This window comes from Rhinatrema bivittatum, chromosome 5 (assembly GCF_901001135.1).
Source record: "Rhinatrema bivittatum chromosome 5, aRhiBiv1.1, whole genome shotgun sequence".
NCBI lineage: Eukaryota > Metazoa > Chordata > Amphibia > Gymnophiona > Rhinatrematidae > Rhinatrema > Rhinatrema bivittatum.
In genome coordinates, this window is record NC_042619.1 from 99,638,735 (window position 1) to 99,660,773 (window position 22,039).

Here is a 22,039-nt window from a genome sequence, read left to right on the forward strand (position 1 = left end):
GAAAAATCTGAAACCGGCTTGTTACCCAAAAATATTTTGAAAAAATACTTAGCCAATAGAAGGTCATTCAAATATTCAACCCGACATGGGCCATGTTTCGACTCAAAAAGAGTCTTTTTCAAGGGGAATAGTTGTCTCGGCTCTCTTTGTTGCCGGTCAAAAGTTATTAGAGTACCTAAAAAACATTAAAAAACACACACTCTCAAAAGACATGTTCCACATAAAAAATATTAGCGAACCACTCAGGTTCAAGGTTTCACACGGCTTACTCCACTAAATTGAAAAACTTTAAAGGAAAATTTCAGAGGAAAATTTCCACCTACAATGAAATGGAGGTATTATAATCTTATAGAGACTCACCAAAACGCCAAAGTCACATTTCTCCGATTCTCAACATGGCGGTAAACACCTTTGTCATTTAGCCACAGATTCCTTGTCAAATTTAAATGGTCTAAGGGAAACAACGTCACCGGAAGTTAAGTGGTTCACATCTCTCAAACATCAGCTAAAGACTACCAATCCCGACATGCGCTGAAAGAAATAATTTGCATCTATTCAAGCTCACACATCACAAAGTGATTAGAGAATTGAATGCAGTAATTTATACCACTGGGGACCACCAAAAAAAACTTTATGTTGCTAGTGAAAAACGGACCATTCAATTTCTTTGTTAAGACCGTTAGGAATAACTGTGTCAAAAAAATATATCCATTTTTGTTCTCTTTGCATTAAATAAATGTCAAAATTGCCACCCCGATTGCTCGGTACCGGCTTCTCAATTACTGCAAATTTCAGCACAGCGAAAGTATGATTTTTATCTATGCAGTGTTGAACCAAGGGCGCCTCCAACCTGCCCCTAGTTATAGCACTGCGGTGCTCAATCATCCGTGTCTTCAGACTCCTCTTAGTTTTCCCAATATATAACAAAAATTTTTGGGTAACAAGCCGGTTTCAGATTTTTCCTATAGATGCTTCATATTTAAATTTAATTAAACTTGAACAGTTGATAATTTAAAAAAAAGTTAAAAAAGATAAAGTACAAAATTATGTTATATTAGACGGGAGACAATAAATGATTAAAAAGATTAAAAAAATTCTTTGCTCATAGGCTGACTACTGCCTGCGGCCCATTGAGGGCGAGAGACAGCGGATTAAACCTTACTTTGAGCACATGTTGATGATATTGTCTCTAGTCTGGGTTAATGTGTTTATGGTAAATAGTTAAAAATACTATTTCCCTCTCTAGAGTTATCACTTTTGTTGTGAGTGATTATTTGAGAGGAGTTTGCTTCTGGTTAGTGATTAATATGCATCTGTGACATTGTAACTAATATTACACAAAAGGGCATAATTTATGAAGGCTTTTCTCCCATTATGTGTCTATGGGAAAAATGCTTAGTAAATGAGGTCCTAAAACACTATGAGGTAGATCTTAAAACAGTACGCGCACGCGTACTTTTGTTGGTGCAACCTGCACCAACAAAAGTACGCCAGATTTTATAAGATACACGCGTAGCCGCGTGTATCTTATAAAATCTAGGGTCGGGCGTGCAAGGCTGCGCAAAATTGGCAGCCTGCGTGCACCGAGCCGCATAGCCTGCCTCCATTCCCTCCGAGGCCGCTCCGAAATCGGAATGGCCTCAGAGGGAACTTTCCTTCCGCGTCCCCCCACCTTCCCCTCCCTTCCCCTATCTACCCCACCCCCCCCAGCCCTACCTAAATCCCCCCCTACCTTTTGTTGTGCAAGTTACGCCTGCTTGAAGCAGGCGTAACTTGCCCGTGCCACCTTGGCATTCCCCAGCACAGGCCGCAGTGCCGGGGCACTCGGGACCGCCCCCTGCCCGCCCACAAACCATTGCCATGCCCCCGGACCCGCCCCAGACCACCCCCGGACATGCCCCCAGACACGCCCCCTCCCACCCCTTTTACGAAGCCCCAGGACTTACGTGCGTCCCGGGGCTTTGCGTGCGCTGGCGGCCTATGCAAAATAGGCGCACCGGCGCGTGAGGGCCCTGCGCGCGTAAATCCGGCAGGATTTATGCGCAGGGCTTTTAAAATCTAGCCCAATCTATAGTTAGTTACTAAACCTGGAAGTTTGAATATTCTAATTTTGGAGTGAAAATCTTTCAAATATTTTTGATTAGCTATTTGATATTGGAATTCACCCTAAAATTTGAGTTATGAGTGCATTTTCAAAACTTCTGGGCTTGATAGCCTATTAAAGAATTTTCAAAACTTCTGGGTTTTGATTGTTGGATTTAGAGTATGAATCATAGTGAAAGATGACAAGGTCGGAAATGGCCTAATAGTGGAATAATTGATTCTGTGTAGAGGTAGGAAAAGGGGTGAACGTTCGCATGGGGATGATGAGCTGTGTTGGATTGAGTATGGGAATTTATAGGCTCATTTACCCAAAGTGGAAAAATTGCAAGTGGCAGATTGGATAGGCCAGTTGGGACTTTTTTCATTCACTATGTTATCATTCACTTTAGATCTTGCTTATAATATTTCAAGAATCAGTATGTGCCACTGCATTACATATGTGTAACAGTGCACACAATATAAGGCCAAGGCAAGACCAATTTAAAAAAATGCAATGCTGCCTTTATTCTGCAAAATTCTGGAGCCAAGTATCTGGATGCATTTGGCCTGTGACAGTTTTTAAATTGTATTTTTCCAAAATCAAAAGTAATAGCGCTAACATACATCAAGAATCCTTTGCTTCTGAACCTACAAAATGCAGATCCAGCAACATATATGCATGCCTCTTCCATGCCAATTTATTAGTTTTTAGTGTATTTATTTTTAATTATCAATAAAGCATCCACCCTTTTTATTCAGAAATATCCTTTGCCGTTCCTCTTACTGTAAGCACTATGACTAATTTGTAACTAGAAATGTTAAGTAATGCATGTTTTTGGCTTTCAAAATGATCTAATGCAACTCACTGAGTTTTCTTCTCTGGTGTCCAATATTTTATAGGTCCATGGTGAATAACTCATTAGAAGCCCTTCCCAGAAACATGTGTGCCCACTTACCTCATATTAGCTGGATGTAAGCAGATTTTTAGTGTTTTTTTTTATAATTCTATACAAGCTTAAAACTGTCATTTAACATGGACATTGCCCTTCGTGTTCCTTACCCTATCCCCTTTACTCTCCCCTGTTTTAACTCAGTAAGATTAGATAACAATGCAAGTCAAGACACTGTGATGCTAATTTTAGATGAATGAAATGACCATAGCTTTATTCATAACAATAAAAGATCACATCCGCATTCAACCCATCCCACTGGTAAGGCTTTAACCATTTCTACCTAAACTCTCGTAATGAATAGTGAGGCAATTATCCATCATTCCAGCCCACTTTTCCATGGTCTGAGTAAACATATTACACTTCAAATATTTTCAATCCATTTTTAGTAAAGACATACATGGACAACCTCAAGACTGTCTCACAAGGCTCTACATTGCCAAATGATCACTGGCTATAGTGTTTCCATTTCTGGAGAGACTTTATCTTCCCAGCAATAACATATCCAGCATGTTTACTTCAGTAAGAATATAGTATAGAAGAGGACAGATGATAAGATGTCAATACAACATACTAATGCACCTACCTATCAGGGAATATTTTAGACTCCCAATGCATAACTGTTTGAGCTATTCCAGCTTTGACTATAAGTTTAATTAGTTACATCTGAAAAGTAAGACACTTGAATAAGGGGCTGTGACACTTAGGGTTGCCAACTAGCTCCAGATTGTCTGGACAGATTGATCCAGTCCTGGTTTTACTTACCTGCATGCAGGTATTTATAGTCTTGCTTTTCTTAGGGAATGCAATGGAGAAATCAGAATAAGTCCCAACATGCAATGGGGTAAAACCTTTCCTGAAAATCTGGAGCCTGTTGGCAACCCTATTGACACTGAGTGGCTCTGGCTAGCCAGAGGACAGATTTAGCCTGGATTCTGGCTGTTCTGTCATAAACATTTTTATTATTTATAGAAAAAAAAAACAGAAACAGTTCTGCTTACCTTAGGAATTTGCAAAAGTCAGAAATGCGATTCACAGCAAGACTGTGCTAGTCTTCTTTCTCTGGGGCTTTCCTTTCCTTCTGAGTCCTGGCCTCTTATCCCTCTTCCCAGGGGAGACACCCTGCCATCAGGATTCCCTTATAGCTCTCTTAAGGTGGACCAGGCTAAATGCCTGGTCCTGGATTTTAAGGAGGGTCTAACGTACCCTCCTTTACAGGGGCTTATGAAATAAATGTTAGTGTGCACATAGGGACGGTAACTTTCAAACCAGCGCACGAGCGCATATTTGCACGCCTACATGGCCTTGCGCCCAGGTACATGGCCATTTTACAACATACGCACGCTATATGTGCACGTTATAAAATAGCCCATGTGCACCAAGTTTTAAGTGGGAACATGAATGTGGGCGCAAATCCCATTTCTACCATGTAAATCAGTGGATTTTAAAAGAGCCGCGTGCCGCTACCATTTCCAATTTTACCTGTTCATCTCCAGTTCACCCAGTTAAGAGATTGGTGCTCCATCCCCCCCTGGTTCGATAGCCTTCACTCCCCTGCCCCAGTTAGTGCCTACACTTAAAACGCTGCAGAGCTGCATAGTTTTCTTTAAATTTTAACTCACGCCTCACCCATAGCAGAAGTAAAGTTATGCAGCAGGGGGCCTCGATTCGCGCCGGCTCACGTCAGTATTTACGCGCACGTCTCTGCTTACGCCCCGAAACGCCCATGCCCCACCCCTTTATGAAAACTTTTGAGATGTGCGCGCTGCAGGCGGCTTTTAAGGTCCACTCAGCAGGCGCGAGCCCAACTTCTTTGCATATCCCCTAATCAATACACGCATCGGGTTTTTAAAATTCACCTCTAAGGTCCTTTTCAGCACACTAAGAACAGAGTGTTATGCATAGGAAGGGTAAATTTAAAAACCTTCTGCAGATAAATTCTTATTTACCTGTGTAAATGGGCTTTTTGAATATTGCCGATCCTGGACCTGATCTTCAGAGTGCTTTACCTGCATAAAAACTTGTTTTGTGCATGTAAATCAGACTTTGAAAATCAGCTCAGTGGGTTTTGTGGGTAACAGCATGCGAGAAACCCAGTTTCACATGTAATTGTATTTCTATCGGTTATATGTAAGGGCTCCGCCCAAAAGTTCTTGTTTTTTGTAAACTGATGCGATGTGCGAAAGGCTATCGGTATAGAAGAGACTTTAAATAAATAAATAAATAAATACTTTTACTCCCAGTCAAAGGAGGCATTCCGAGGGGCAGAGTTCAGGGTGAGGAAAGGATTTAAATGTATACTGTCAATTTTCAAATGTGTGCACAAAAAAACTATGTTGCACAAAGTTACACCTCCTTGGAGCAGGTGTAATTTGCTGTATACATGTCTATGCTCAGGTGCACATCTGGCAAAATTGCAAATTTTCAAAGTCCACTTTGCAAATTTGGGATAAAATTTGCAGGTAAAATGTACCCGCAAACTTTAGCCCTATGTAGGCTGTTATAAAATGACCCTCCCTACGGGTGGGAAAAGTTGCGTGCGTAATGGCCTGGCGCACATAACTTTACACACAATGAGGCCATTCCCGGGGGCAAGGCTGGAGGTTTGCACTTATAATTGTAGGGTTGGATTTTCAAACATATATGTTTAAATTTACCTGGAAAAAAATACCCATGGAAAAACAAGTACATAGCTATGCAGGTACTTTTTCTTAGTTCATTTTCAAATGGAAAGTTTCCCCTTTGAAAATTAGTTCAAGGGATTGCAGGTAAAAAGTACCCATGGTTTCAGTGCAATCTGAGGTTATTAATAGTTTATGTCTTTATATATCATTATTTATATTTTATTGTTACCCTCCTAGAACTAGCATCAGAGCGGGCAATAAATCTTTTAAATAAATAAACACAATCGGGCCGTCGGCGCGCACTGTTAGCCGGCATTTCGACGCACGTTTTGGACGTGCTAGCTTTACCCCTTATCCAAAACGCGCGTCCAACCCCCCCGAACCTAATAGCGCCCGCAACATGCAAATGCATGTTGCGGGCGCAATTAGGTATTCCCGCGCGATTCAGTAAGTAAAATGTGCAGCCAAGCCGCACATTTTACTTCAGAAATTAGCGCCTACCCAATCTGCTTTTCTGTGCACCCTCTGACTTAATATTATGGCGATATTAAGTCAGAGGTCCCGAAAGTTTAAAAAAGTAAAAAAAAAAAAAATTGAAATAGGCCTGCGGCTTGCAGGTTGAAAACCGGACGCTCAATTTTGCCGGCGACTGGTTTCCGAACCCGTGGCTGTCAGCGGGCTCAAGAACCGACGCTGGCAAAATTGAGCATCGGCTGTCAAACCCACTGACAGCTGCCGCTCCTGTCTGAAAAGAGGCGCTAGGGATGCGCTGGTGTCCCTAGCGCCTCTTTTTACCGCCGGCCTAATTTAAATAATTTTTTTTACTGTATCGTATGCACAGGAGAGTGTCCTGTGCGCGTGCGTGTTTTTTACTGTATCGGCCCGAATATTAGAGGGGGTGCACTAAAAGCATAGAAGGCTTCAGTAAGCTCATGGTAAATAGTGCGACATGTTCTCCTCCACCTGTTATTTACCATAAGCTCATTAACCACCGAAAATGTAGCACCTACCTTGGACCAGGTGTTACATTTTCACCTTGCATACTGCCTCATCAAATCCCCCATGTTAGCCGAGTCAAACTGAGAGGGGTGAGTAGCAGGGGGACTTTTATTCCCCCAATGCCCAATAGCGATTGGCCTGACATCTCTCCCTTCCACTGCAGACCCTGAGGCCCTTCCGTTTAAAGAACTGATCTACCCTTCAACTGCACAAATGAAGTCCTCTCTGAGGGTTATCCATTCCCCCATTGTCTATCCTCCCTTCAAAAATGTGGAAGCGCCCTCCAGGGCTAATCCCCCCCCCCCCCCCCCCCCCCCCCCCCAAAAAAAAAAAAATCAAGGAGGCCTTCTCCAGCAATACCCCCACCTCACAAGAATGAGAAGGCCCCCTCCCCCCAGGGGTTATCCAAGACCCCTCGCCCACCCCTCTGGGATGGTCACCTATGATTCCTGAAGTTCCTTTTGACTTCATCAACAGGAGGGATTGCAGAACCCTCCGCTGGCATGGCCTGGTAGCGCTTTACACTACTTGATTCATGGTGAAGTGCAGCCAGGTGGCATCAATCTGAGTTCAAGGACCCACTGACAGGAGGGCTCCACAGTTCCTCCAGCCAGTGAAGAAAAGAAGGACCGCCGTAATGGCAGGCCAGGTAGCCATTCCAGAGAGTTGGGTGGAGGTGAGGGAGTCTCGAGTGGCTCCGGGAGGGGGCTTGCTCATTCTTGCTGGGGGAGGAGCGGAAAGAGGGGCAGGCCCAGAGAGGGCTTCTTCATTTTTGCTGGGGGGGATTGGGAGTAGGGGGGAAGGGAGGTAGCCCCAGCAGGGGCTTCTTCAATCATGCAGCAGGGAAGGGGTTTGGTATTTTAAATGGAGGAGACTCAGGGTCGACAGTAGGAGGAGTGATTGGCACTTTAAATAGGGGGACATTGGGGTTTGCAGCAGGAGGAGATATTGTACCTATATTTAAGGGGTAGAGGATTAGGGGAATGAAATCCTCTTTAACTGCTTCTTTTAGGGAGATTTCACAGTAGGTAGCATGGGTGTTATAGCTTTTTTGTGTTAATGCCCACTCTAATGCCATACTGCTGAGGGTGATTTATAGCATGTCGTCAATAAAATGTATTGCATAGCTGGGAAAGAGACCTCATGGTGATAGTGGCCAACATCTGTTCTAGGAGTGATATGATACAAACTTAGTACCTGATTCACTAAGGATTTTTCCCACAGACACAAAATGCGAGAAAAGCCTTAATGAATCTGGCCCTTAGATTGTGAACCTTCTGGGGACAAGGAAATAACTACAGTTCCTGAATGTAATCTGCTTTGAAATGCTGAAAAGCAGAATATAAAAAATCAGATAAATAAAAAAAAAGATAAAATTAATAATGCACAGGGATCATATGTCATGAACAATGTCAGGCGGTATTTCTTCACAGAAAGGGTGATGGATGCATAGAATGCCTTCCTGAAAGTGGTAGCGAGGATAAAGTCAGTAATGGAATTCAAAAGGGCAGGGGATACACACAGAGGATTCCTAGTGGTTAAACGAGAGAGACGAAAAAAGGGATAACCTAACTTGAATGGGACAACCTGCAAAGGGCAACACATACCCTAATAAAATAATTTTTACAAAACGATTGCTGGGCAGATTGCATGGACCACGTGAATCTTTTTCTGCCAACATTTACTATATATCTCACTCTAAGAGGGGCACCTTCAACTCAGGGTAGGTTTGGGGGGGGGGGGGCAGTGTTACAAGGGTCTACAGACCCTTGCACCCTAGGCAGACCAATGTAACACCTACCCCCCCCCCCCCAACAAAAAAAAAAAAGAACCACCCTGAGTTGAAAGTGCCCTTCTTATAGTGGTAGCTATATAGAGTGTCAGATTGTCTTTTTAAATTAGTCTCTCTCTCTCTTTCTCTCTCACATACACTCTCACTCTCACTCTCTTCTTACATGTGTAATTATACATGCAGATGTTTTTAAAATTGATAGGAAAAATATTTGTGTACAATGCATTGCAATACTTACTTTCAGTGTATTGCATGATTCTTGCATATGCATACATTCGCATGTATATTTGTGGATGTATATGTGTATATTTTATAATATGCGCACATATGATATGTGCAAATTATAAAATACTAGCGTAGATCTATTGGTGGCCTATACGTGTGTACATGCCTCCATGCATAGTTGTGTGAAAGTTATCCTCAATGTGAAAGAAACATTGATGCTTCTAAACCCTTTGCTAAAAAATAAAATGAAGTTATTAAAAGTTTTCTTAAAAAGTAAAATAAGTCTTTTGTTATCGTTTTAGGGATTTTACAGGAAATCACATTACGTCCTTAACCAATTCTACTTTCACGGCATGTGATGAACTCCAAATATTGTAAGTATGTTTGTGTAGCACTTGTAAATCTAGAGAAAACATTTAAACTACACCATCCATAATTCGATATAAATAGAAAGAGAAATAGTCCACACATCTCTTGCCTATTCAACACTGTACATCATACTGTATCAAGGCTCATAATATGAACAGAAAGGAACCCTGTATAGGAAAAATTTTGCCCATTCTATACCTTTGGGAAAATTTGTTAGGCTTTATTCAATAATTAATTTGGATACATAAGTGCCAAACCACAAAGCATCTTTATCCATCCCCATCAGCTCTCCAGCTCTCCATGTCTGTAGCAGTAGCTGATCTGAACATCAGTGCTTGAGTTTGCCATCCTACTTTTCCCTATGTCTCTAATTCCTGGGTGCCTTCTTCTTCTGCCTCGTTTGGAGCTCATCATTTCTCCTGGGCTGTCCTCTACTCCTGACCTCAAGGTCGACGTGACATTAGCACACAGTGGAAAATCTGGGGACTGGCACTTTGACCACTGCTGAAGAAGGATGGGGGAGCTGGTGGCTGATAGCCTGCAAGCAGCAGGACTGCAGTGTTATGACTGTTGGCCGCAGCCGCCCGCAGCCGACCCAACTCACGTCATATGCTGCCCTGCTCTCCTCTCCGGGCGAACTCGCAGCTGTGGCTAGCCGCTCCCGACGCAAGCCGTCTATCTCCCGGGACTTCTCAAGGCGGCTGGGACGTCACCGACCTCCATGCCTCCTCCGAGCCTTCTAGGCGAGCGTGCAAGCACCACTGAGTCTACCTTTAAAGACGCTATGGTGGGAACTTCAGGGGCGTCTCCTATTGATGACATCACCAGCCGGGATTCAAAAGCACCGCCCTGGGCCTACTCTAATCGACCTTCGCTATTGGTGCTTGTGCCTGTCTGCCGGGCGTCTGTTCCTGGACTCTGGCTCGGGTACTTGCTCCTCGGGGGCCTGAGTGCACTTCCCAGGAGACTTGTCTCCAGACCTCCCCACTCCTTGGGGTGGTCCCTGCGCCTCTCCAGAGCTCCTGCCTTTTGGCCTGGAACTACCTTACAGAGACTCTTGCTCCACACTTCCCCGCTCCTTGGGGCTGTGTCTATGTCTATGCCTACGTCTCTACACCAGCTACTTGCTTTGCACTTCCCGCTCCTCGGGGCAGTGCCTACGTCTCCACATTAGCAACTTGCTCCACTCTTCCTCATTCCTTGGGGTAGGGTCTAATTCGCTACATCAGCAACTTGCTCCACGCCTCCCCGCTCCTCGGGGTCAGGTCTACATCTCTACTCGAGTGACTGTGCTCCTGCTTCCCCGCTTCTTGGGGCAGTCTCCATTGCTACTGCTGAATCTGACTTGCGCTTCCCCGCTCCCTGGGCAGCCCCTCCGTCATCATACCAGAGACGCTGTTACTACACTATACTACAGTTGTGTCTCCTACTACTGCTGACCACGGCTCCCGACGGTGAGGACCTGTGGGGCTTCTCCCCTCAGGCTGTAACAACACTCACCTCGGGCCAAGGGTCCACTAAAAACCCACGAATCCTAACATGCAGCAAATAGATGGGAGTCAGGAGAAAGTGTGTTACACAGTGCTGCCAGTTCTCCACCTGTGGTAACATTGATACAGCAGAGGCTGCAGAACACATAACAGCTGCTCCCTATCCGCAGCTCCTCCTCCCCTTCCTGACTCTTTCATGTGCTGCTGTGGGGACAGGAGGAGAAAAGAGTGGAAAATAAAACAGAAAATACCATATTGCCTCTTTATTGACCCATTATGTGAAAGAATTGCATGCAGTTCTGCTCACCCCATCTCAAGAAAGACATAGTGGAACTAAAAAAGGTGCAGAGAAGGCCAACAAAAATGATAAAGAGGATGGAATATCTCTCCTATGATGAGAAGCTACACAGGCTAGGACTCTTCAGCTTGGAAGAGAGACGGCTGAGAGGGTACATGATAGAAGTTTATAAAATCATGAGTAGGGTAGAATGAGTAAATAAAGTTATTTACCCTTTCAAAAAATACCAAAACACCCCATGAAACTAACAACCAGCAGATTTAAAACAAATCATAGTACTATTCACTCAGCGCACTATTAAGCCATAGAATCTGTTACCAGAGGACATGATCAAGGCAACTAGCACAGTTTTGCTAAGAGAATGCACATACTTTTTAAAATAAAAAAGTATGCACATAAGTCCCAAACCCTACTCAGGCTCCACCCTCTGGAATGCCTCTCCCCGTGTACATGTGCATAATTTTACGCACATATTGGTTGCATAATTTTCTAAAGGGCCATTTCTGCTGGTAATGCACTATTTTACCCACAGAAGTCCCTTTGAAAATTACTCTCCCTAATGTTTGCATCATATCGCCCCTTTCCCCTTCTTTCTTTTAGAGCGTGTGTCTTTAATGCCTTCAGTCTCTCTCCATGTGGCTTATCGGGCTTTCTGGTGGCTCAGCCTTGAAAGCGCCAAACTTATGTCCTTTTGGAAATGTGGTCTCCAGAACTGCGCACAGTACTGTATTATATTGGTACAGAGAGAATATTTCTTCCCTCATTCTATTAGCGATACCTCGCTTTATGCACCCAAATATACTATTAGCTTTCCCATCTGCTTTGTTGTACTGATTGGTTACTTTAAGGACATCAAAGATCATGACCCTTGATTCTCTTTCTTGTCCATTAATTCCTAGTTCTTTACCTCCAAAGCAATAGTTAACCCTTGGATTTCCAGTCAGAAATACACAATGTTGGGGGGGGGGGGGGTTTCGGATGGAGAGGGAATTAAAGCAAAGTTGCCAATTCCTTGACCATTCTTCCAGTTTTTTAAAAGTATCTTTCACCCACTCTGTTGCAGATTTTCATATTGTCTGCATACAGGTATACTTTCTCTTCAGTGCAAATTACATAGCAGGTCATTTTCAAACTTCCCACATAGCTGCATAGATAAGTTGCACCCACTGTTTTGCACCATTTTTCATAGGGAAAGAACACGGAGACTTTCACTTTTAAAACTGCTGTGGATATAAAGAATTGCTTGCTTTATCTGTGGGTACTTTTTCAATGGAACAAAAGGTGTGAAAGATTAGAAACCACAATCTACCTACCCTGTTTAACTCCCCTGATCTAAACAGCGCCCCTCTTCCTAATGTGAATAAAGTATTTCATTTGTGCAACTCCTTGTGCACGTTTAGTTGTACTAAGAGTGGGCAGTTTTCGGACAGCTCTTTTACTGGTGTAAATCTATCCTTAGCCAAGTCCATGCCCTCATAAAGACATCAAAGTGGATTCTTCTGGCACCCCACTAATCAAGAGAGTTGTAAGTTCATTAACATCATGGACAGAGGACTGAGTGGATATTCGTGCTAAAACAGGAGTGGGCAATGCCAGTCCTCTAGTGACCCAAATACTTAGGTCAGGTCTTCAGGATACTCCAATGACTATGCAATTTGGTATATAAAAATCTCCAAATAAATAAATAAATAAATAAAAATGCATGAAATAAATTTGCATATAATTAAGGCAGTGTACATGCAGATCTATCTCATGCATATTCATTAGGGATATCCTGAAAATCCCACTACTTTGGGTCCCTCAGAACTGCCCACCCCTCTAATACAACTTGTGTGCGTATCTCCTGGTTTTGGCACGCACAGGGCTTTTAAAGTTCACCTAATATTGTACAACTATTTTTTTTTTTTTTACCAATTACAATCAATAATTTTTATCTATCTCACAAACAGCAAAAAAAAAAAAAAAGGAGTCAACCATTTTGGGTTTTGTCAACATAAATATTAGACTGGTGCAACTCTTCTTATCTACTGACTACGGAAAGCTATGGCACAGTATAAGCAAAACATTTGGAATATGCTGAACTTTATTGCAGTGCATATTTATAGTTAGTGCCAAACACTGGAATTTTAAATATATTTTGATATATTTTCCAGGTTCATTGCTGAGAATCAGATTGGTTTAGTGCCAGAGAAAACCTTTTCTCCACTGAGAAGTCTAATGGACTTGTAAGGAATTTATTATTATATGTTCTTATTTTACTGTAATATGCATCCTCCTAATCTTAGCATATTAATCATCCAGTTGCACTTGGATTGCCCTGTGGCTCAGGCTGCAGCATTCGGTGCTGTGGATCCCCCATCTGATGGGGCTTCCTGGGTCTGGGTATAGCACAGAGCATTGTGTCTAGGCCCAGGTGATGAAGGAAGGCAGTTCTGGCCCCCATTAGTGGTGCTACCTCGAAGGAGGTGCCCCTCCACTCCTAGGTTTGGCAAGGATCGCCTGCATCTTCCAGGCAGGCTTTCTATTGCAAAGGAAGGGTGAAAGTGGCAGAAACCTTTGACAGGGTTGAGAAATGAAAGATAAAAATGGTTTGTTTTTTTGGAGGAAAAGAGTGATAGCGCCCAAAAACTCAGCTGCACCACCAGGCCAGCCAGTGGTAAGTCTTAAACAGCAAGACACACCCACAGAAACACCTCCTGACTCATGCAGCATGTCCTTTCTCTACTGACCAATTTTGACATTTCTGTATTTCTAGATTTAAAGTATATTCAGTAATGTGTGATGCCTTAACCTATTTCATTGTTTTTGTCTTTAGAGACCTGTCTCACAACCTTATTCCAGAGCTGCAACACTCTGCTTTCAAAGAGCTTACAAATCTAGAAAGACTGTAAGCCACAATCTATAATAAGAGCAAGTTCATTATTTCTCTCTTTTCCTTCTATTGTCATAGCAAAAGATTTTATGGGGTTTTTTCTTTTTCTTTTTTAGTAATCTGAACTTCAATCCACTATATCTCCATGTGAACCAGTTTGATAGTCTTCGACAACTACAGTCCCTGTAAGTAAAGAACTGGCAATTCTTATGTTGTGGAACTCAACATACTGCAGTATTCTTATTCAATGCTAAACGAACAAGCTCATTTATTCAGAAATACTGATGGCAGTCAGCAAGGCTAGAGGGGCCAATTTAAACTGTTTGTCCGATAGGTTACTTATCCTGTCATGTTTATTGTAAAAAGCACATAGGCAGTCAGACGGACTGATTTGATATTTTCTGGCAAATAAAGCTGAACTATGGTCATACAAAGAGTACCACATCCTATACAATTTTCTACTACTTCTGCTACAGCTTATCATTTCTATAGTGCTACTAGACATATGCAGCACTGTTTTTTTGTTTCATTTTCTTTATTGCAAATTTTTATTGTTGATACAAGATATGCATAACTCGGAAATTATGGAGCAACTAGACTTACAGATCCCAAGCATAAATTTACAAGGAAAATAATAAACAATGGTCCAAGAAAACAAACCGGTAGCCGATCCAAGATGGCTGTCAGCAATGAAACACATAGATGGATTGGTGTAAAAAAGATTTTTATTGAAGCTTGCCCGACTCTGGCCAAGTTTCACTCAAAGAGCTGCCTCAGGGGCTTATAAGCCACATGAATTGGCTTAAAACAATGCGGAGTGAAATCAAGAGGATGTTCCTTAGGTTTCAAAGCAGAGCTTTAAAGATATCAGTATTGCATACCAATTAATGAAGACATACAGAGGAAAAAAGCTCGCAACATCAGCGCTCAACAGCGGGTTCTCGCTGTTGAGCGCTGATGTTGCTTCAATAAAAATCTTTTTTACACCGATCCATCTACGTGTTTCATTGCAAATAATAAACAATGCCAGTGCTTTCAAACTTAAAGATAATATGAGAGACAAGGTGTAAAGGAGCGTTACAAAAGATAATGGGAAAAGGAATTTACGCAAAGACAAAGCATCAGACAATACTAATTTTCTCTGATTAGTTTTAAATGTCCTACATGCTACATGCTAACTTCATGGAGTGCCTGTTGTGACTGCGGACTTCGGATCCTGATGCAGGCGTGGCCGCTAGCTCATTGGAGAGCATGAACCCCTGAGCCACAGCACGACTCAAGGAGGAGCCCCAAGGCACACCGTGGGTGGTAAGAGCATGCAAGCACGGGCGGAGCAGGAACAAGCTGGACTGAAACTGAGGCAAGGAACTCGGAACAGGAACCAAACAGGATCAGCCCTCCGCTGGACCTACACACACCAGTGAGACCCAGCAACGCAATACTGGTCTCAGGAGTAGCCCTCTGGCCACTCGAAAGCCCTTCCGGACCTGCCACTTGGGAATGACGAGTGAGTGAGGCCAGACGGAGGCTGAGGGCAGGAACAAGACAAAAACTTGGAACTTGGAAGGACTCAGATGAGGACTTGGAACTTGGAAGGACTCAGACAAGGACTTGGAAGGTGCAGGTGGGCATTGTCCCTCAGGGCGCCCTACACAGCCCGCCATGGGCTGGTCATAGACCACCCTGTCCGCTTGCATGCCCTACATAACCTAGGAAGGCTGGTCGCGGACCACGCGAGAGCATGACAAGTGCCAGAAGGGGATCTAACCAAACAAGGCTCCAATGACCGGAAACAGGAACCAGATCTATACGGATTTACCCTTGGGATGGCCATCTGGAGGACTCGAAGAGCTGAAAGACTCAGAACTTGGAAGACTCGGAACTTGGAGCACTCGAAACACAGGATCATCAGGACTTCAGAACATCAGGAACATCAGGATAAGGCAATGAAGGACATCTGGAACATCAGGACAAGGTAACGAAGGACATCTGGAACATCAAGTCAAGGCAATGAAGGAGCTTCAACGAGAAACAAGACCAGGAACATCAAGACATGGAACAAAGAACCATCTCGGACACATGAAGATCACGGAGGACCTGCACCAGCAAGGAAGACCATGGACAACCATGGAGTCTGATCTGAAGGCCTTGAGGAACTGGAAGTGAGCCCTTAAATAGGGCTGAAGCAGGAAATGAAGTAAAGAGGACTTCCGGTGGGGCTGCGGGCTTTTCCCTCCACTGGCCCTTTAAATACAGTGAAGAGGTGCATACTGGCACCTAGAGGAGGGCCCAGGAAGTAAGAAAACACCACGGACAGTGGCGTCCCTGCTGCATGGATAGCAGCAGCAGATCCCGGCGGCGGCTTCCTGGTGGCGGCATAGGCCATGAAAAGGATCCCTGGTGGCAGCAACCGCGCCGCGGAGGTGAAGGCTGTGGCAGAGGCCCAGACTGCAAGGTGAGGGCATCCTGGGGTGGCACTAGGCCACAAAAATGTGCACCAGTGGCGGCTCCTGCCGCCGCGGGTTGAAAAGTGCAGCCGCAACCTCCTGCCACGATGCTGAAGATCCTGGCGGCACTTCTTGCCACGGAGGGCGGTGGTGGCAGCATCAAGGCCGGGGTGCAAGCCAAGCATCCCAGTCACGGCTTGTGGTGAGGTGAAGGGCCTGCTCGCGGGATGGGCTCCGTGAGCAGGATCATAACAGTGCCCATAATCCTTCTATTATTCAAAAGAGTAAATAACTGATTCACATTTACCCTTTCTAGACCTCTCATGATTTTAAAGACCTCTATCATATCCCCCCTCAGCCGCCTTTCTTCTTAGGGGAGTAGTTCCATCCCTTTATCATTTTGGTCGCCCTTCTCTGTATCTTCTCCATCACAACTATATCTTTCTTGAGATGCGGTGACCAGAATTGTAAACAGTATTCAAGGTGCGGTCTCACCAAGGAGTGATACACAGGCATTATGACATCCTCCATTTTATTCACCATTCCCTTCCTAATAATTCCTAACATTCTGTTTGCTTTTTTGACTGCCACAGCACATAGAGGTGACGATTTCAAAGTATTATCCACTAGGGATGTGAATCGTATTTTGGAAGATTGAAAATATCGTCAGAAATCGGGGACTCCCCAAAACCGATAGGAAAACCCCACGATATTGTTCGTGGGGTTCTCTTATTGTTTTGGGGGAGGGCGGGAAAAACGGCACACAAAAATAATCCCTAAACCCACCCTGACCCTTCAAAACTAATCCCTTAGCTTCCCCCACCGTCCCAACCCCCCCAAAAACTTTTCACAGGTACCTGGTGATCCACTGGGGGTCCCGAGAGCGATCTCTCGCTCTCAGGCTGTCGGCTGCCACTAATCAAAATGGCGCCGATGGCCCTTTGCCCTTACCATGTGACAGGGTATCCGTGCCATTGGCCGGCCCCTGTCACATGGAGGGAGCACTGGTTGGCCAGCGCCATCTTTAAAAATGGCGCGGGCCATCCAGTGCTCCTACCATGTGACAGGGGCCGGCCAATGGCACGGATACCCTGTCACATGGTAAGGGCAAAGGGCCATTGCGCCATTTTGATTAGTGGCAGCCGACGGCCCGAGAGCGGGAGATCGCTCCCGGGACCCCCAATGGACCACCGGGTACCTGTAAAAGGTTTTGGGGGGGTGGGGGAAACTAAGGGATTAGTTTTAAAAGGTCGGGTGGGCTTTTTGTTTATCGGCTCGGGCGCAGCCGATAAAAAAAAACCCAATCGGGCCGGACAAAATAAAAAATCACGATGTGAATCGGAACCGGAATCATAACCGAATCCGGTTCCAATTCACATCTCTATTCTCCACTGTGACACCTAGATCTCTTTCCTGGGCGGGAGCTCCTAATATGGAACCTAACATCGTGTAACAACAGTATGGATTATTTTTTCCTATATGCATCACCTTGCACTTATCCACATTAAATTTCATCTGCCATTTGAATGCCCAATTTTCCAGTCTCACAAGGTCCTCCTGCAATTTATCACAATCCACTTGTGATTTAACTACTCTGAATAATTTTGTATTATCTGCAAATTTGATTACCTCACACATTGTATTCCTTTCCAGATCATTTATAAATATATTGAAAAGCACGGATCCTAGTACAGATCCTTGAGGCACTCCACTGTAAACCCTTTTCCACTGAGAAAATTGTTCATTTAATCCTACTTTCTGTTTCCTGTCTTTTAATTGGAGCGGACTGGGAAGGAATCGGGGTCCGGTCAATCGCATTGCAGCGCGGAAGTTATAAAATCCTTCCCCCCCCTTGCGTGTGTGAGTCGCAGGCCACCCACACATGGTGCACAAGTGGAAGGATTAATCTATAAAGCAGTGTCTAGATTTAATTTTTCAGCATGATTACATTTTCTAAAACATGGATTTGCTTATTCATCTTCTTGAAATCTTATAAAAGAAAAAGGTAGTTAAGCCCTTTCTTTGAAGGCTTCCAGTCTCGAGTGATTATATGCTGCTAGCTGTGTTTATTTGCAAATGTCTATAATTACCGCACACTCAGCAAAGCCCATCCAAACACCTGTAGAGTTCTTGTGTGCTCAGATCAATGAACAGTATACCTGCAATTTCTTTACGATAAAAAGAATGGCTCGTTGATTTGGATCATTAGTTACAACAGCTGTTACAATAAACTAGACTAGTAGCCCCTGAACATTTTTTAATATGTATAAAATACAGCGCTGTGTACACTCACATAAAGATATGATGCCACATAGTGTTCTAGTTTCTACTGTCAGACTCAGCACCTTGCTGAATCCTGTTAGCCTACAATGTGCCACCTCTAATAGGGTTGAGATAGTGGCAAGAAAAGAAAACAGGTTGTGGTATGTGCGAGATGAAAAATCAAGACAATATGAATTTTTATGCTGAAGAGTATTTTTTTTTCCTCCAAAGAATATACAGTGGTATATATTAGAAAGTAGACCTGCAGCTGGGCAGTTCCACATTTTTTTATCCACTATATTGAGCCACTGCTGTAAGTTCTTCATCAACTAATGGCCACATAAATAATTAATAACTTTAATTGGCACAATTATGCTGAAGACAACCAGATTTTACTGTTAAGCATCACAGGAAAAGCTCCTCGTCTATAAAAAAAAAAAAAGGACTGTAGAAGGCAGGGAATATTTTGTCTACCAATCAGGGCTGGGACAAGAGAGGGAGGGCGTAATTTAGAAAAGCTATAATTTCCAAAGGGCAATGTTTTCGATAACTTGAAAGACCTTGTTCTTCAGGCATCATTTTGATGACTGTTATATGAAATAAATTTGGACATAACCAGTTAGAACATTATTTATAAGCTCTCTGCAAAAATAACAAAAAACAAGTTCGGCGAATTATTATTTTGTCTACGATGTATGGGAAAATCATTTCCTTTCTAAATATTGGAAAAGGCAGAATTGGAGAGTCCAAGTCACTGACAAACATTCACAGTATTTCTGCACACTGATATATTATACATTTCTACCACCCTCAGTGGAGGCCAGCTCCGAATGAGCTGGAAGCCCAAAGAAGCAGACGGAAATTGCCAGGCCAAAATATAATAATAGTAATAATATTAATAAAGAAAATACATTAATGGGTAAGGACAAATGAATATGTTTATGGTTATATCATTATGTGATTTTACTATATATTAACTCAATACAGATATTAATCCCAAATGTATTACTTATGTACAGTAAAAGGGGATGTACTGTGGATCTAATCAGAAAAAATGTATTTAAATTTTAAGCCAAATGTGCAATTGACATTAAATTGAAGAGAGAAAAAGATTGAAATTTATGTTTTTCAGAAACCTGGAGGGAATTGAGATTTCAAATATAAACAGAAGAATGTTTCAACCCATGAGGAACCTGTCTCATATGTATGTATTTATGTAGGCCGACCACGAGAAAATGCCAGAATTCACATGCCAGAATGCAACTTCTGCCTTCTGATTTATTATGAGTTTAACAAAGTAAAAGTAATTGTTTCTGGTCCTACTATATTTATGTAAGGGTAGGTTGAAACATTTGCAAGTATATTTTTTTAAATCATTTTAATTGAAGATTTTGGGGGGGTGTGCACATAAAACCTGGCTGTATGCGTGTAAGCGGCTGTTATAAAATCGGCCGAGGCCCTGTGCATATAGCAGGTATGTACATAAACCCGGTTTCACGGGTACTTTTATGTGAATGGAGCAGAGGAGTTTGGGCAGAGTTGGTCCTTAGGTGCACACGTTTTTATTTTTAAAAGTGTGCGCATCAGTGCACATGCATAAGCTACGCCCTCTGAAGAGGAAGCATAATTTTACATGCGGGAATTTCTGCACATATCTGGCCAAATACCTGTGAACTTTCAAAGTGAACAAATGCAAAGTCTGCATGCACAATGTAAACGCAGACTTTACTGTTATGTGTGGGCTCTTTGAAAATGACCTTCCTGTATGCAGCCATTTAATCAGACAATACGACTGGTTCAGAAAGCATAATTTAGGACTCACAACCTGCTGCAAGCTAAAACTTATTTGCTAGTGCGCCTTTAAAAAGGTACAAATAAAATTGAAATCAAGCAACAAGTGATGTCTGTAACAATGCCATCTCTCAAAGCGGAAGCTGATCAATATTGCAGGAAAGCAGGACAAACGGTAGTGATCGGTGTGGCAAGGGATTCTTTATTGGAATATGCCCGACTCTGGCCGAGTTTCACTCGCGTAGGAGCTGCCTCAGGGGGCTACTGTTCCAATGGTTATTTCTCATATGTCACACTTCGATGTAAGAGCAACACAAATTGTTGATTAGAATTCTTGATGTTTACAGTTCAGTCAGTAACACTGATGAAAAATCCAATGTTCATTGAATTTCACGAGCGAAACTCGGCCAGCGTCGGGCATATTCCAATAAAGAATCCCTTGCCACACCGATCACTACCGTTTGTCCTGCTTTCCTACAATGCCATCTCTTACAGCAGTGCTTTCCAAATCTGTTCTCAGCACTCTGTAGCCAGTCAGGTTTTCAGGATATCCACAATAAATATGTATGAGATAAATGTGCAGATATTAGATCTCTGTTGCTTGCAAATTTATCTCATGCATATGCATTGTGAATATCCTGAAAACCCAAGTGGCTGCGGAGCCCCAAGAACAAATTACAGAGCCAATGTCTTAGAGAATTAGTTCCTAAAGGACACTGTTCCCACCCTCCCATATAAAATCATTTGTCTCAAAACACCACCAAACTTACAGGGTCATTTATCATTAAGGCCTTAATGCTAGCATCAGGGCCCTAACACACACAGATTATTATGCAAATATGCCCAGTTAGCAGGAAAAAGGTTTTTATCACACATGCCATTTGTAGGGAGATGGAGAGAGAGAGAGACAGAAACTCTGTATAGAGGCATTTTGAATTGGGGAAGGTTTTCAGGAGTTGGGCTGGGGTTAAGGGGAGTGTTGTTACAGACACATTCAGAAGTGTTCATAGTAAAATTGACATCAGTAAAGAATTATAGTCCTTATAAGTAATAAAAAGTCTAACAAGAGGAGTTGATTTGTACACTGCAGTGCTAGCTGCAGTGTACAAATCTGCTCCTTTTCATCCTTTGCAAAATTTGTGGTTCTGTGCATTAGTCTTGGCCCTGCGCCTGGAACCCCCATGCCCTGCCCCTTTTCTGCCTTCTTATTCTGGATGCATGTATATGCATGGACACGCACCCTTCCTGGCTTATTAAAATTTGCGTTGCTTGCCTATGCGGCAATTTTTGCGCTAGCAATGCCTTTTAAATCTACCTTGATATGATATCCTATCCCTGGTGATGGAATAACATGTTTCCCTCATCGGGGTCTGAATATCTTTGCTATTAATCATAGATCAGTGGCAAAATGAGAGCACAAAGTGATTGTCTCATTATTTTATTCATTCCTGTGCAAATTTGTTGAATGATGCAGATGGACAACATATGATATAAGGTTCTAGTTGCACTTTTCTTTCAGGCTACCTGGAGTTAAAGAAAAGTTATTAAGACCAGTAGACCTTTCCTTTTCCTCTGGGACTTCAGAAAATAAAAAAGGGAAATTGATTAGGCTAATTTCCAACTGAAGGGCCCATGCAATACAGTCGGACATATGCAATAACCCGCAGTCGGACACAGGTTAAATAGGTGCTAATCCACCCCCTAATGCAATAAGGGGATTAGCGCCTATTTAAAGTGCGTCCGACATGGAGTGAATGGGATAGCGCTCATCACATGCAAATGCATGTGAATGAGGCTATTACTCATTCACTCCGCATGCAAAAAAATAAATATGCGTC

At 43.0% G+C, this 22,039-nt stretch overlaps 1 protein-coding gene across 1 annotated transcript in view; it reads left to right on the plus strand.

Moving 5' to 3' along the window:
- Nucleotides 1–22,039, plus strand: part of RXFP2 (relaxin family peptide receptor 2) — a 213,145-nt gene that overhangs the window by 108,077 nt on the left and 83,029 nt on the right. The window contains exons 8-13 of the mRNA XM_029603167.1: nucleotides 2,983–3,054; nucleotides 8,975–9,046; nucleotides 12,983–13,054; nucleotides 13,645–13,716; nucleotides 13,818–13,886; nucleotides 19,543–19,614. Coding sequence (XP_029459027.1) covers nucleotides 2,983–3,054; nucleotides 8,975–9,046; nucleotides 12,983–13,054; nucleotides 13,645–13,716; nucleotides 13,818–13,886; nucleotides 19,543–19,614 — 429 coding nt within the window. The remainder of the gene's footprint in view (nucleotides 1–2,982; nucleotides 3,055–8,974; nucleotides 9,047–12,982; nucleotides 13,055–13,644; nucleotides 13,717–13,817; nucleotides 13,887–19,542; nucleotides 19,615–22,039) is intronic.